At 43.0% G+C, this 12,722-nt stretch overlaps 1 protein-coding gene across 1 annotated transcript; it reads left to right on the forward strand.

Moving 5' to 3' along the window:
* Positions 1-2,874: 2,874 nt before the first annotated feature.
* On the forward strand, positions 2,875-12,510 carry LOC129677979 (disks large homolog 5-like). The gene is made up of 4 exons (XM_055608663.1): positions 2,875-2,881; positions 10,198-10,357; positions 11,477-11,620; positions 12,288-12,510. Exons 1-4 carry the CDS (start codon positions 2,875-2,877, stop codon positions 12,508-12,510), a joined length of 534 nt encoding a protein of 177 aa, XP_055464638.1.
* The last annotated feature ends 212 nt before the right edge of the window (positions 12,511-12,722 follow it).

The following is a 12,722-nucleotide window of genomic DNA, read 5'->3' on the forward strand; positions in this document are numbered from 1 at the left end:
AGGCAAGCAACCGAACACCCGAGTTTCAGTCAATGCCATTGACTACTGTTCTTTAGTCTGATTATAGTCAGGGTCCAGGATGAAGGACCTTACTTGAAAGTCTGGATATCAGGGTAGTTGTTACACTGTAGATACGTCCTTACAAGCTTTGGTCTTGTAAGACAAGAAAAGTGCAGAAATCTCAGTCAATACATAGTTTCATCGGTTTCATTGGAACTGCATTCTAAATCAGTGGTTTCAACATGTGGGTCATGACTCCTTTGGAGATCAAATGACCCTTTCACAGGGGTCACCTAAAGACCACCAGAAAACACAGATATTTACGTTATGATTCATAACTATCAAAATTACAGTTATGAAGTAGCAATGAAAATTTTATGAAACTGCCTCAGGTATCTTGTAGAATAGCCCCCAATCTGGGCTTGATCTTTTTCCATGACTAACGGCAGTTGTGGGTCTTGGGAAGATACTGAGCAAGTAAGTAGATTGCTCTTCTCATCACAACATTTAGGATCACATGCTGTTTACTTTTCATCATTCGTGATGTTGATATTCACCTGGGGTTGGCTACCAGCTTTTTCCCTTGATTGTTATGATGTCATTTATTTATTTACTGTGCTTTGGAAGGAAGAAGCCTGTCAGGGGAGAAACCTGAGCTTTATCACCTGTGGGAACCTGTAAATTTCTGTGGTCATTTGATCATTTGTTGTAGCAACAAGGACCCCTGCATATTTATACTTCATACTTTGGTTAATCCAGTGCATTATTTTCTTTTAGAGAGGTTGTTTCACCTTTGGCCTTGATGGACAGCTCTTTTGTGCTAGTTCCTGTATGTGTATTTGACATACTCCATTAGCTTTTTGAGCATTTTCTTGCTGGAACTACAAGGTGCTCCAAGCTCACGTAGAATTTCCCTTGTGCAAGCTCCAGAGTTAGTATTTTGTCTGATTATTATCAGCACCTTTTGTTGAAAATTGAGATCTAGAAACTGGGAGGTGAATGCTGGGTATGATCATTGCTTCCGTCGTGTTGTTGCTTCCTACCTGACACGTCCAGCCCGACGCTGGGTGCTACATGTACCCAGCAGAGCTGTGAATGTGACCCTACACACGATGCAGGGACTGAACTCAAGTCATTAAACCTATGTGACACTGTTAGCTGCTGAGCCATTTCTTTCCCATTCTGAAAAAAACAAAAACAAAAACATTCACCAGACTTGATTTTTGTACACAAATCTTTCTTTACTAAAAAAAGTTCCATTTTTACATCTTTCTAACATTTTCTTTCTACTAATATGGTACATAGTAACATAACAAATAAATCTACCATCTAGTTAAAGGCAGTTGAAGCCAAACTACAAATACAGCATAATGCAATACATTCATATTACCTGTATGGATATTATTAAAGTTTATTGAAGCTCTGCAAATTCTCAGGCAAACTCCATAGAAAACATAAGACAGTCAGAAATCTTTTTTGCATTTTATGTAGTCTAAAGAATGACCTACCATAGTTGTGCTTTTGGTTTTGAATGAATAAAACCAGCAGGTAGAAGGAAGAAATAAATACCAAAACATCAAATTGATGTTTACATTATGTGCCAGAAATCGATTAAGGAAGCCCAGCTAAAACTGTGAGGCTGGGGTTATGGACTGAGAGGATTATTAGAGAGCACTCCCAAGAAGAAGCGTCCTGTTAGCCATTCCCGCTAAAGGTCGTTAACAATATGTAGACAGTTTACCTCTTAGTTGTTCTGAAAGGTACAGTACCTCCACTTTGGGTTCCTTTGTTTTTTTCTCATTCCAGAGTCAAGGATTGCAGGGGGTACTGGCTGACCCAGGGCAGGGAAGATCGGACAGCATTTGAGATGAATGTACTTAAGCATGATGTGGGAGGGTCAAATCCTCCTGAGCCAGTTTCTTGGTGAGCTTAACCAGCATGTGATGCCTTATCAACATAATGTACACATGAAAGACGTTTGTATCCTTTTTCAAAGGAAGATAGCAAACAGTTAACTTTTTCTAAAGTGTCAGAGAAGAAGAGTAAGAATCCAGTGGTGCGGGCTGGGCAGGAGACTCACGGTCGGGTGCAGTGATCATCCTGGAATACTTGGCAGAAGCAGACAAAAAAGTGTGGAACAAAGGATTCTTGGAGTTGGAGAATGTGGGGGGTGGGCAGAACAATCTATTTCAGCCGGAGACAAAGCAAGCGTCGGGATATAGTAGAAAGGGGAGACCCAGTGGAGCCAGCCTCGCCTGTCTTCCTCCTGAGGAGGCTGCACAGGCTGGGGAGAGTCCAAGTTCCTTTTAGAAGCCAGTGGCTGGATTATGTAAAGGAACTGCCTCAAAACCAAGAGAATCCACCGTGGAGACCTGGTACTGCTTCCTTATTCTGATACATAGCAATATAGAAAGCCAGGAAACATTATCTAATGGAGAACAAAACAGCCAAGGAAAGAATACTTGGATGGACAGGACTAATTGACACCCACTGGGGAGAGAGTGTTTGTTTGGTAAGTCAAGTAAAGAGAAGGGAAAGAGAATCAACAAGCTTCTTTGAGGATGCCAGTTTTCCTTTTGGAAATGCATGAGCTCAGAGATCAGCACAGTGAACAGAAACCAGGAGTCCAGAGAACTCAGGGTGAATGAAAAGAAGAATAGAACTCCTGGTTAAGGGCAGGAGCCCAGAAAGAAGGGGCCAGAACCCTGGGAGTAGAATCCATTGAAGAGGGGCCTTCAGTACCTAGGCAGAGAGACCACGTGAACCCACCCACACTAGGACAAAGAGGAACAACGGCATCAGGTTGGTAAGAGAAAAGGGAACCTGAGGACTGTACAGGGCTGTGGATGGGCAGGACCTGAGCTGCTCCGGAGCATGGAGGGTAACAGAAGACTAAACGGCAGAATAGGCACCAGGGGAGGGTGTGTCTGAAAGGCTCTGCCCTGCAGACTATCAAAGCGGACGCTGAGACTCATGGCCAACCTTTGGGCAGAGTGCAGGGAATCTTATGAAAGAAGTGGGAGAAAGTAACACCTGGAGGGGACAGGAGCTACACAAGGAGAGCAACAGATCCAAAAAGTCTGGAACAGGGGTCTTTTCTGAGACTGATACTCCAGCCAAGGACCACTCATGGAGATGGCCTGGAACCCCTGCACAGATGTAATTCATGGCAGTTCAGTGTCCAAGTGGGTTCCATAGTAATGGGAACAAGGACTGTCTCTGACAGGACCTGATTGGCCTGCTCTTTGATCACCTCCCCCTGAGGGGGGAGCAGCCTTACCAGACCACAGAAGAAGACAATGCAGCAACTCCTGATGAGACCTGATAGATTAGGATCAGAGGGACGGGGAGGAAGACCTCCCCTATCAGTGAACTGGGGGAGGGGCATAGGTGGAGAAGGGGGAGGGAGAGTTGGATTGGGAGGGGAAGAGGGAGGGAGCTACAGGGGGGGGGGATACAAAGTGAATAAACTGTAATAAATAAAAATAAAAAGAGTACAGATTGGCTTTAATAGGGTTGTTACAGATCTCTTTAAAGTTAGGCCCCTTAATTTTGTGTTTTGGCCACAAAAAATGTTGTCACATACATAGGAAGGTAATAGATGGACTATTAAAAAGGCTAAGAGAGTCCAAGATAATTTTGACTCTAGACCTGTAACATTTTAATTCTTTACACTTACTGGAGTTTTAACAGTATAGAATTAGTTTGGTGTTTTTAAAATAGATGTAACATGGAAATATTATATTCAATATTAAAATAACAAACTGTGTTTTAAAGGAGCAAAGACAGCAGATTGAGGAGATAGGTGCTCTAGTTTAGGTTAGAAGAATTCAAGTATAAATTCCCCCAATTGGTTTAACTAAGATGGGGTCTGAGAAAACACCTCCGAGATACTTAATATTATCTTTACCTGTGTTCTTATCAGAATGAAGAGTAGTTGTTATCAAATAACTACCGAGGAATAACCTAGCAAATATTTTAAATATTTTGCAAGTACAACATGATTTAAGGAATATAAAAAAGTATAGGCTGCGGGAAACCACAACGTTGGTATAATGTTCTTTTGGAATGTATACACCTCACCCTTGTTCATTCAAATGCTGATTTCTCTCCCCCACTATCTGATTTCAATCTGGACATTGCATTGTGATGTTTATTCTAAGCATCACCTGTCTCAAGTTTGTGTAAACATGCCACCATTTGTTCTCTAATGTGTCAATTAAAACAACTGGCCACAGTGTTGAGCTATGGAGAGGGCAGGGTGGACATCCTGGTTGAGAGTGGGAGGAGAGGAAGGAAGCAGGAGGAGAAGAAGAAAGTAGGAGGAGAGGAAGAACTAGGAGGAAGAGGGGAGGGACTGGAGGGGAGGAGGGGGTAAGAGGGAGAAGAGGAGAGAATCTGGGAGAGTAGAGGCTGGAGGAGAGGTCTGGGACCGACATGGAGAATGAACCAGGCCTAAGATTTCACCAAAAGCCAGCCTAGTTAAGTCCTAAACACTCAAAAATTATAATTCATATGGTTAAAAACCAAAACTGTCCATCCCATATCAAAAAAGGGGCAAGCCAAAGATAGCCAAAACCAATGTAAAAATCCAGTGCAAGATACCTAGGATATACTTAAGTGTTAAAGGTAAAAGAGAGTTTATATAAAGTTTGGCTACAAAGGCATAACTGGCCACAATGTATAAAAAAGGGACAAGCCAAAAAAATAGCCACAACCAATGTAAAAACCCAGGTACAAGATGCCTAGGGTATGCTTAAATGCTAAAGGTAAGAGGGAGTTTAAATGAAGTTTGCCTATAAAGGGCATAACTGCCTGTTCTATATAAAAAAGGCGATAGGACAAATAGCTACAACATATATAAAAACCTAGGCCTAAACCTCCAAACAGATACAAGATGCCTAGGGTATGTTTAAATTCTAAATTAAAAAGAAGTTTATGTAAAGTTTACTCAAAACATGCCTGTTCTATTGCTCAAGGCAACCAGCTTGTCTGTCTAATGGGAGGCCTCTCTAGGGAGATAGATAGCAACTTGGCCTAATACAACAGGAGCCCAAGAGCCCAAAAACAATATTTTGATCTATCCAACCTTGTTTTGATTTTAACATGATAATGATTGTATGTTCAATAATAATGGTAACGTATATTGCTGATCCCATTAGATGGGAACAACTCTAAAACTGACTGAGACATAAAAATACGTCTACAGCCAAAACTCCAACAATACTTGGCCAATAAATCCTTGGTTATAATATCCTCAAAATGTATTATGCTATTCTTTTAATTGGCATAGATAAAATTGGCTTACAGTTTAGTTTCATCCTGTACATCTCATACATTTATAATTTTAGAACTCTATAATGCTTGTGAAAAATTAAATGTTTGCAGAACAAAAGAACTGGACACCAGAGATGCTGGACCAAACCTGACAAAATCATCTTTCCAACATGCTGAGACATTGACACATCTGTTACAGCATCTTACATATTCCAGCATTCTGCTTGTTCCTGCCTCAACTGCTTCAAGTGCTGTTTCTCATCAAAGCCTGCTCCCAAGAAATCTTTGAAGAAAGCTACTAATCTTAATTGGTCCAGCATTTTAGACTGTTCCAAACGGAGTTTTATTAAGCTTGAAATTTCTCAACATTCAAAGACTGGACCACAAATGTTATTGCTTGCTTAATTAACCAATTTTTCCCAATTTTCTTTGGGCTCCCTAACAAAATTTCTGTGTGTCCAAAATGTAAGCTAGAAGAAATCCATGAGAATGACGTCCAATTTTCCTTAAAGGGGGTTGAGTAATTTTTGGTTGTTTTCTATGACTACAAATTTTTATTGTCATTGGGAGATATTTATAATTACTAATGGTTGTATTCAGAGTGAAACAAGGTTATTTTCAGGGATTTCTCTCTTTACCTTTTTCTTTTTTCTATCTTTCTTTCTTAGATATGAGAAAAGGGGTTGAAAAGAAAGGAGTATACAGGAATATCTTATAGAATAAGACAAAAGGTAGATTATTGAATCTTCTCAACTTAGGGTTTTATCTGTTATTCTCAAATAAGGTTAATTTTAACTCTGGTATAGGATTTTGCATATTGATGCAAAAATAAGTCTATTTTTGATACATTGGTATATGCTTTAGTATACTGATACAAATTCAAGGTTACTTCCAATACTTTTAAACTGCTATTAACACTGGTTAGGGTACTAGGTAATGCAAGTTAATTGTTAATCAACTCATAGTCATGTCACTAAGTTGAGCTTTCTTTCTATGTGTGGAAGGATTCTATTCATTACCAATAAAGCATAGATACATATATAAAGAACATAAATACAGATACATAGCTTATAAAACATTTGGACTGAGGTGTTTGCCTGGAGAGATGGCTCAGTATGTTAAGGTACTTGCTACAAGCCTATGGAACTGAGATCCTTCCCCGAGACCCACAAGTTAGGACAAATCTTGCAAAAATTGTTCTGTGATCTTCATGTGTGTGTGCATGGGTACCTATGAAATAACCGTAACTTTTCAAAGTGACCCTGAAAACTACTGTCTAGCAGTCCTGAAGATTTTTTGTGCCTTTCTGGTAAATGGTGAAATGCTGACCTACTTTATCCACACTCTGAAATCTGGCAGAGTAGCTGTACTCATCAAGACCATGCACCATGGAGAACAACAAGAGGTAATATACCATAGTCAACAACATTACTCATGATGAGCTACTGATGGGTCACATCATTCTATAGATAGCCATAATACTGGCTTGTAACCACACCACCTGAGCAAGGGCAATGAAACACACCCAGCTTAGATGGAGGCTCCAGTGTCAGATTTAGAGGACAAAAGATGGCTAGGTTAGCTGCAGCCCAAAATGAAACCCGTGCTGTCTGTCTGTGCATAGTTACAGTCATGGTCATTGGGATGAAGACAATTCTGCAAAGGGAGGAATGAAAAGCATGAGGTCGGAAATGACCAAGACTTGCTACTGAGCAGTGATGAGCAGTATGTATTTTGCCCACACATGCAAACAGACTTCTACCTCTGGATAAATCTTGGGACTTGCCGAGTGGTGACTAGAATTTGAGACTTGGACATTCTGGTCTATATCCATTTCTGCTGCACCAGTGGGTTTTTTGTCAAACTTGGACACTCATGTCTGCCAGGTAGTTCTTTAAAAGTGAATGAATGACTGCCTTGTCATCTTCTGTGGCCTGGTAAGGCTGCTCCCTCCTCAGGGGGAGGTGATCAAAGAGCAGGCCAATCAGATTATGTCAGAGGCAGTCCCTCTTCCCATTACTATGTAACCCACTTGGACACTGAATTGTCATGTGCTACATCTGTGCAGGGTTTCTAGGTTATCTCCACGAATAGTCCTTGGTTGGAGTATGAGTCTCTGGGATGTTCCCTGTGTACAAATTTTCTGGTTCTTTTGCTCTCCTTGTGTGGTTCCTGTCCTCTCCAGTTCTTACTCCTGATGTGATCTGATAGACTAAGATCAGAAGGAAGGAGAAGAGGACTGCCCTCTTCAGTGGACTTGGGGAGGGGCATGCGTGAAGGGGGAGGGAGGGATGGTGGGACTGAGAGTGTAGGAGGGAGGGGCTTATGAGGGGATACAACGTGAATAAAGTGTAATTAATAATAGAAAAATTAAAAAAAAAGAAAAGAACAAAACATGAAACAAAGAAACAAACAAAAAATATCAAAAAATGAATGATAGAGCCTGGCATGCAGGAGCAGCATATCCTGAGTTGCATGCCTGTGTAAAACAGTACTGCACAGGTTCAGGCACCGAACAGGAAGCTGAATTTCCTTAGGAACAGAGCTAGCAACTGCATCCTGGCTCTCTATGGGAGCATGTTACAGAACACTTCAGTGAAGGTTCTGATCATCCCTGCAGCAGAGGCTCCTGCCTGTAATTCTTTAGCCTTTTCTATGCTAGGCAGTCACTCTGCCAACTAAGCTATGTCTAACATATAGTGCTACGCACACACGATGATTTTTTTCTTTCTTCAGACAGCAAGTCACTATGTAAATAACAGAATCCCTATAACCAATAGGTCTTTGGTTATCTTTGGTGGAGAGAGCACCACACTCAGCCTGAGGACCTTTTCTCTTGGTGCCTCCACTGTTTCAGTTTCCTCTGCCAACAGTTCAGCATGCTGATGGCTGCATTCTCCATCTGCTAAGGCATCTGGAGGCAACTTTCAAAGGCCAGGTACATGGCTTCTGTGCCTGAACCCCCTAACAAACATCCCACACTAAACCAGCACTTCAGGCTCTTCCTGGATGTGCATTCAAGCACATATACACATAAGGCAGGAGACCATTCCTCTGCCATAATCATCCTGTTGTGAGATCTCATCACCATTTATTTTCTGATATTGGTGAAAAGGAGGTTTTGAGGTAAGAATGAGACATTCCTAGGCATGTTTGGAAAATAAAAATTTATTTCCTCATAGGAAGTACTAACATGTTTCTAATCAAGGCTAGAGGTATCTGTGGCTTTGAAATGAAGTGGTGGTCAATGGCAATGTCCTAGGAGAATCTCCTTGGAAAGGGCCCCTCAGCTAATGGTAAGTACAAGGTGAACATCAGCAGGGTTCCCAGTGACATCAGCTGTCTGTTTTCTCTACATTCTGTTGTATCCTGGAGAGGTCATGGCAATGCTGTGATGTCACTAGTGTTGTGGCAACACCAACTGCTCTTAGGGCAGTTGCCTATAGGTCTCATCAACAGCCATGTGAGCCAGACTGAGAAGTCTCTTTGAGAAAGAGAGTGGGGACAGTCGAAAAATCAAAGAGAGGCAGAAGGCAGATGGTCTTCCATCACATTTTAAAATATCAAGAAAGAAGTTGTCCTGGGGAAGGAGCAGTGAGTCCTGGGCAGAGGAGATGGGCTTGAGGTGGGAGCTACAATAATGGGGCAGTGGAACAGGAACATCTGGGAAGCAAATGGACATTTCTGCTTAACATAGGTCATGAAAGTTAAGGATTCCAGAACATTATTTTGTCTGTCCCCAGAGCCAGGACTGGCAAGGCCAAAGCTCTTTCACTGGAGTTCTTAGCTTTCATCTTATTGGGCATTTGTTGTGTAACATGACAACAAAAGGCAATCATCAGGGGTCAGGGAGGTTAACATTTCACAATTTAAGGCAGGGCGTTACTGTATTTCACAATCACAGACTTGTTTTAGGTGCTTTGGCTATCTGACAGTAGTTACAGGGACAGAAATGTGCTCTTGGCTATGTCCTTATGTGCTCATATCACCTCTGACCACCTCTCTCTGACAGCTGCACACTTAGGTTTGTGAATCAGTAGTCTGGGTGGCAGTCATTTCTCTAGTACAGGCAAAGTGTTAGAGGCAGACAGAGACTGAATCTTTACTGTCAGTGCTGTGGTGTTTTGGTATGTCTCTGGGCAGAATTGCTCAGTCTCTTGATCATGTTCTGCTACTGCATGACTGTCTAATCCACAGGAATGGTCATAGAGTGACAAGGCAGGAGTTCAGTGTGTCTCTAAAGCACCTGAGTGCCTGTGGACTCTGCCGTTATTCGCCTGGGTTCTGAAACCACAGGCCTGAGGGCTCAGAAGCCAAGCGGAATCTTGTAAGGAACACATGTAAGGAAGCAGTGGAAATACTTAGCTGCTTAGATACCCACTTCTTTTTTAAAAAAAAATTAATTACGCTTTATTCACTTTGTATCTATCCCCCCTGTAGCTCCCTCCTTCCTATCCTTCCAACCTCTCCCTCCCTCCCCCTTCTTCACCCATGTCCCTCTTCAAGTCCACTGATAGGGGAGGGCTTCATTTCCTTCCTTCTGATCCTAGTCTGTTAGGTCTCATCAGGAGTGGCTGCATTGTCTTCCTCTGTGTCCTGGTAAGGCTGCTCCCCCCTCAGGGGAAGGTGATCAAAGAGCAGGGCAATCAGTTCATGTCAGAGGCAGTCCCTGTTCTCATTACTGTGGAACCCACTTGGACACTGAATTGCCCTGGGCTACATCTGTGCAGGGGTTCTAGGGTTCTCCATGCATGATACTCACTTCTTAACAGAGTGATGGCAGATCTGAGATACAGAGAGCAGGCATCTCAGTTTTAGGCCACAATTGGTAAAATCTTGTCACTGGGTTCTAGGCATGCTCTATTTGTATCCATTCTCTGGCCTTCTCACTATGCAAGTTCACTTTTGTTCTCCCTACAGAGGGCAGTGGGGAGACACCATCCCCCACAAAGCTCCCCTCCAAGAAGCAGGTGAAGAAGGAAATGGACAGGTTGACCACTCAGCTGCAGCTGATGACCATGGAGAAAAATTTGCTGAGAGATCGCCTGATCCTCATCACAGATGGATCCTTGGACAATAGGTATACATTTTTTTTTTCAAACCCCATGGTGTCATTCTTGGGTCTGCAAAGTCACCCTCATCTAATCCTTTTAAGGACGCCTCCAGGGTGTCATGACCCTAAATGCTGCTCAGAGGAGAGGCAGGAAATTAAGCTTTGGCAGCAGTGATATCTGGAAGAACACATATGCTTTTTCCAAATGAAACCCTGTGTTCTGAGTCACACAACACATGGATTGAGGCAGTGGAGAGTGAATTCCCAGCATGCATTTGGAAAGGGCTTGATAGGTGATGGCTTGTGTGAGACACTAGCTGCTGTGAGTCTGTGATGAGATTTTTACTTGCCTGAGAGGAGATTTAATGCTAGAAGCTCCTTGTAGCAGCTGGAGGGGCCTGATCCCTCTTAGTTTATCTTAATGTAGGACAGAAAGGCCTGGCTCAACACTGTTCATCTCTCTTCTTGTGCCTTATACTCTTGGGACATTACATGAGATAAAATTTTTTAGCATTCCATTGTTCTTTCTCTCTCTCTCTCTTTCTGTCTGTGTCTGTGTGTGCATATGTGTACGTACAAATTTACATGTTTGTGTATCCCTCTAGACTCTTGGAGCTAATGGTGTGAGGGGGTCTTCCGGTCTCAGTCTCCATGTGATGCCCGTGCTGAGTTCTGGGTGTGCCACTTTAAGCTATACTTAGCCTATGTGGTCAGATTGGAGGCACAGTAGAATCCCCTGGGCAGTTTTTAAATCTGTCTCTAGGCTGGCCCTCATCCCCAGAATTATGTCTGACTCTGAGAAATAGTCATCAAGGATCAAGAATTATTGTTCTGAAAATGGGAGAAATGAAATCACAGGATTTTTTTGTAGGCCAAGATTTATGGAATGCCTCACTGAGACTGTAAAGGGGTAAACAACTCCTCCAGGCTTACTGAGTGAGGTCATACAGCCAGGGCAGCTTTCACCTGGACACCTTTAGCCTCTGCTTGTCTGTGGCCAGGATAACAAGACATATAAGCAGCAGACTGAACCAGCATACAGGGTCCAGAATGTGGCATCTTCTGCTCTTGTGTATTTGGCTCACAGCCTGAGTTCACCAGATCCTTGAGGCCTGTATTCATGGGGTTCTTTGATTTTGGGGCCAGGCCCTACTACAGGCCAAATCCTTTCTATGAAAGACTGATGACACAGCATAAACAGGTGATATTGGACCTGCAGACCTTAGAGCAGGAGCACACTGAAGCCTCACAGAACCTCAAGGAGCTCGACAAGGAGACTGGCTTCTATTGGTAAGTGCCTGTCAGGGAGCCCAACAGCTGTGGGATGGTTACCTTTGTTTTCCTTTATTCTAGACTGGAGAATACCCAGCTCTGGGTCTATCCTTTCTACCTCTTAGCCATCAGCCTACCTGTTCCTTTTGGACTCCATTTTGCTAAGTATGAAAGAGGCTGTTACCTCTTCCAGGATTTTCATTTGAGCCTCAGGAGCCTCTAGTTAGAAATAAATTCACAGCATGGCAGAGTTGTCAGGCCGGCCTAGGTATCTGGGACTCAGGAAGGGTTTATGGAGCTGAGTGTTACGGAACTTGTGATAGAATGTGCTCCCCTTGGTTCTCCTTTCCTACCTTGAGGGCATTTGTCACCTATTTTTTTATGATTCCCAACTCCCTGGGACAATAGAGTACACGTGGAGACTCCTTTCTCTTTGAGGAACAAGGAACCCTGTTAGTGTTGGAGACTTTAGCAGTTCTTACTCTTTCGTGAATTAGCTGTTCTCTCAATGGTTTTCTTAGTGCAGCAGGCATGGTTGTATTGGGCTCTTTCCTAGGAGTCTTCACTGAAATCTTGAGCCTTGTGGTGTTGATAGGCCCTGAAGGTAGGGATGGCAAGAGCAGGCTGGCAGGGGTGGGGGCATGAGGATGCTGTCAGAGGCTTACTCTTCAGAGGATCTTTCCAGCAACCTCCACAGCCGGCTCCTGATGGAACAGGCTCAGTTGAAGAAGAAGGTGGACATGATGACACAGGACAATGAGATGGCACAAGAGAATCGGGTCCTGCTAAAACACCAGTTGGCAGAAATGCAGCAGATTTTTAAGGACCAAGAGGAGGAGACCAGTGACCTCCAGACACAGCAACTAGACAAGGTCTGGAACCATTTGCCTACTGGACTCTTTGTCTGATCATCTACACACCTGAGCTCTCACCCATCACCCTCCTTACTAATGTATACTTGCCACCCTCTGCCCACCTCATGCCATCTGACTGTTCTTTTCTATGTCATTGCACAAAGTATTCTGTGAAATTAACCTCTTGTGAGAAACTTGATTCTTGGCAAGTATACCCTGCTGTTCTGCTTGAAGGTGCAGTCCAAAGAGCAGAGTGGGGAACGAGA

The sequence above is a fragment of the Psammomys obesus genome, unplaced genomic scaffold, assembly GCF_907164565.1.
Source record: "Psammomys obesus unplaced genomic scaffold, mPsaObe1.curated_primary_1811, whole genome shotgun sequence".
NCBI lineage: Eukaryota > Metazoa > Chordata > Mammalia > Rodentia > Muridae > Psammomys > Psammomys obesus.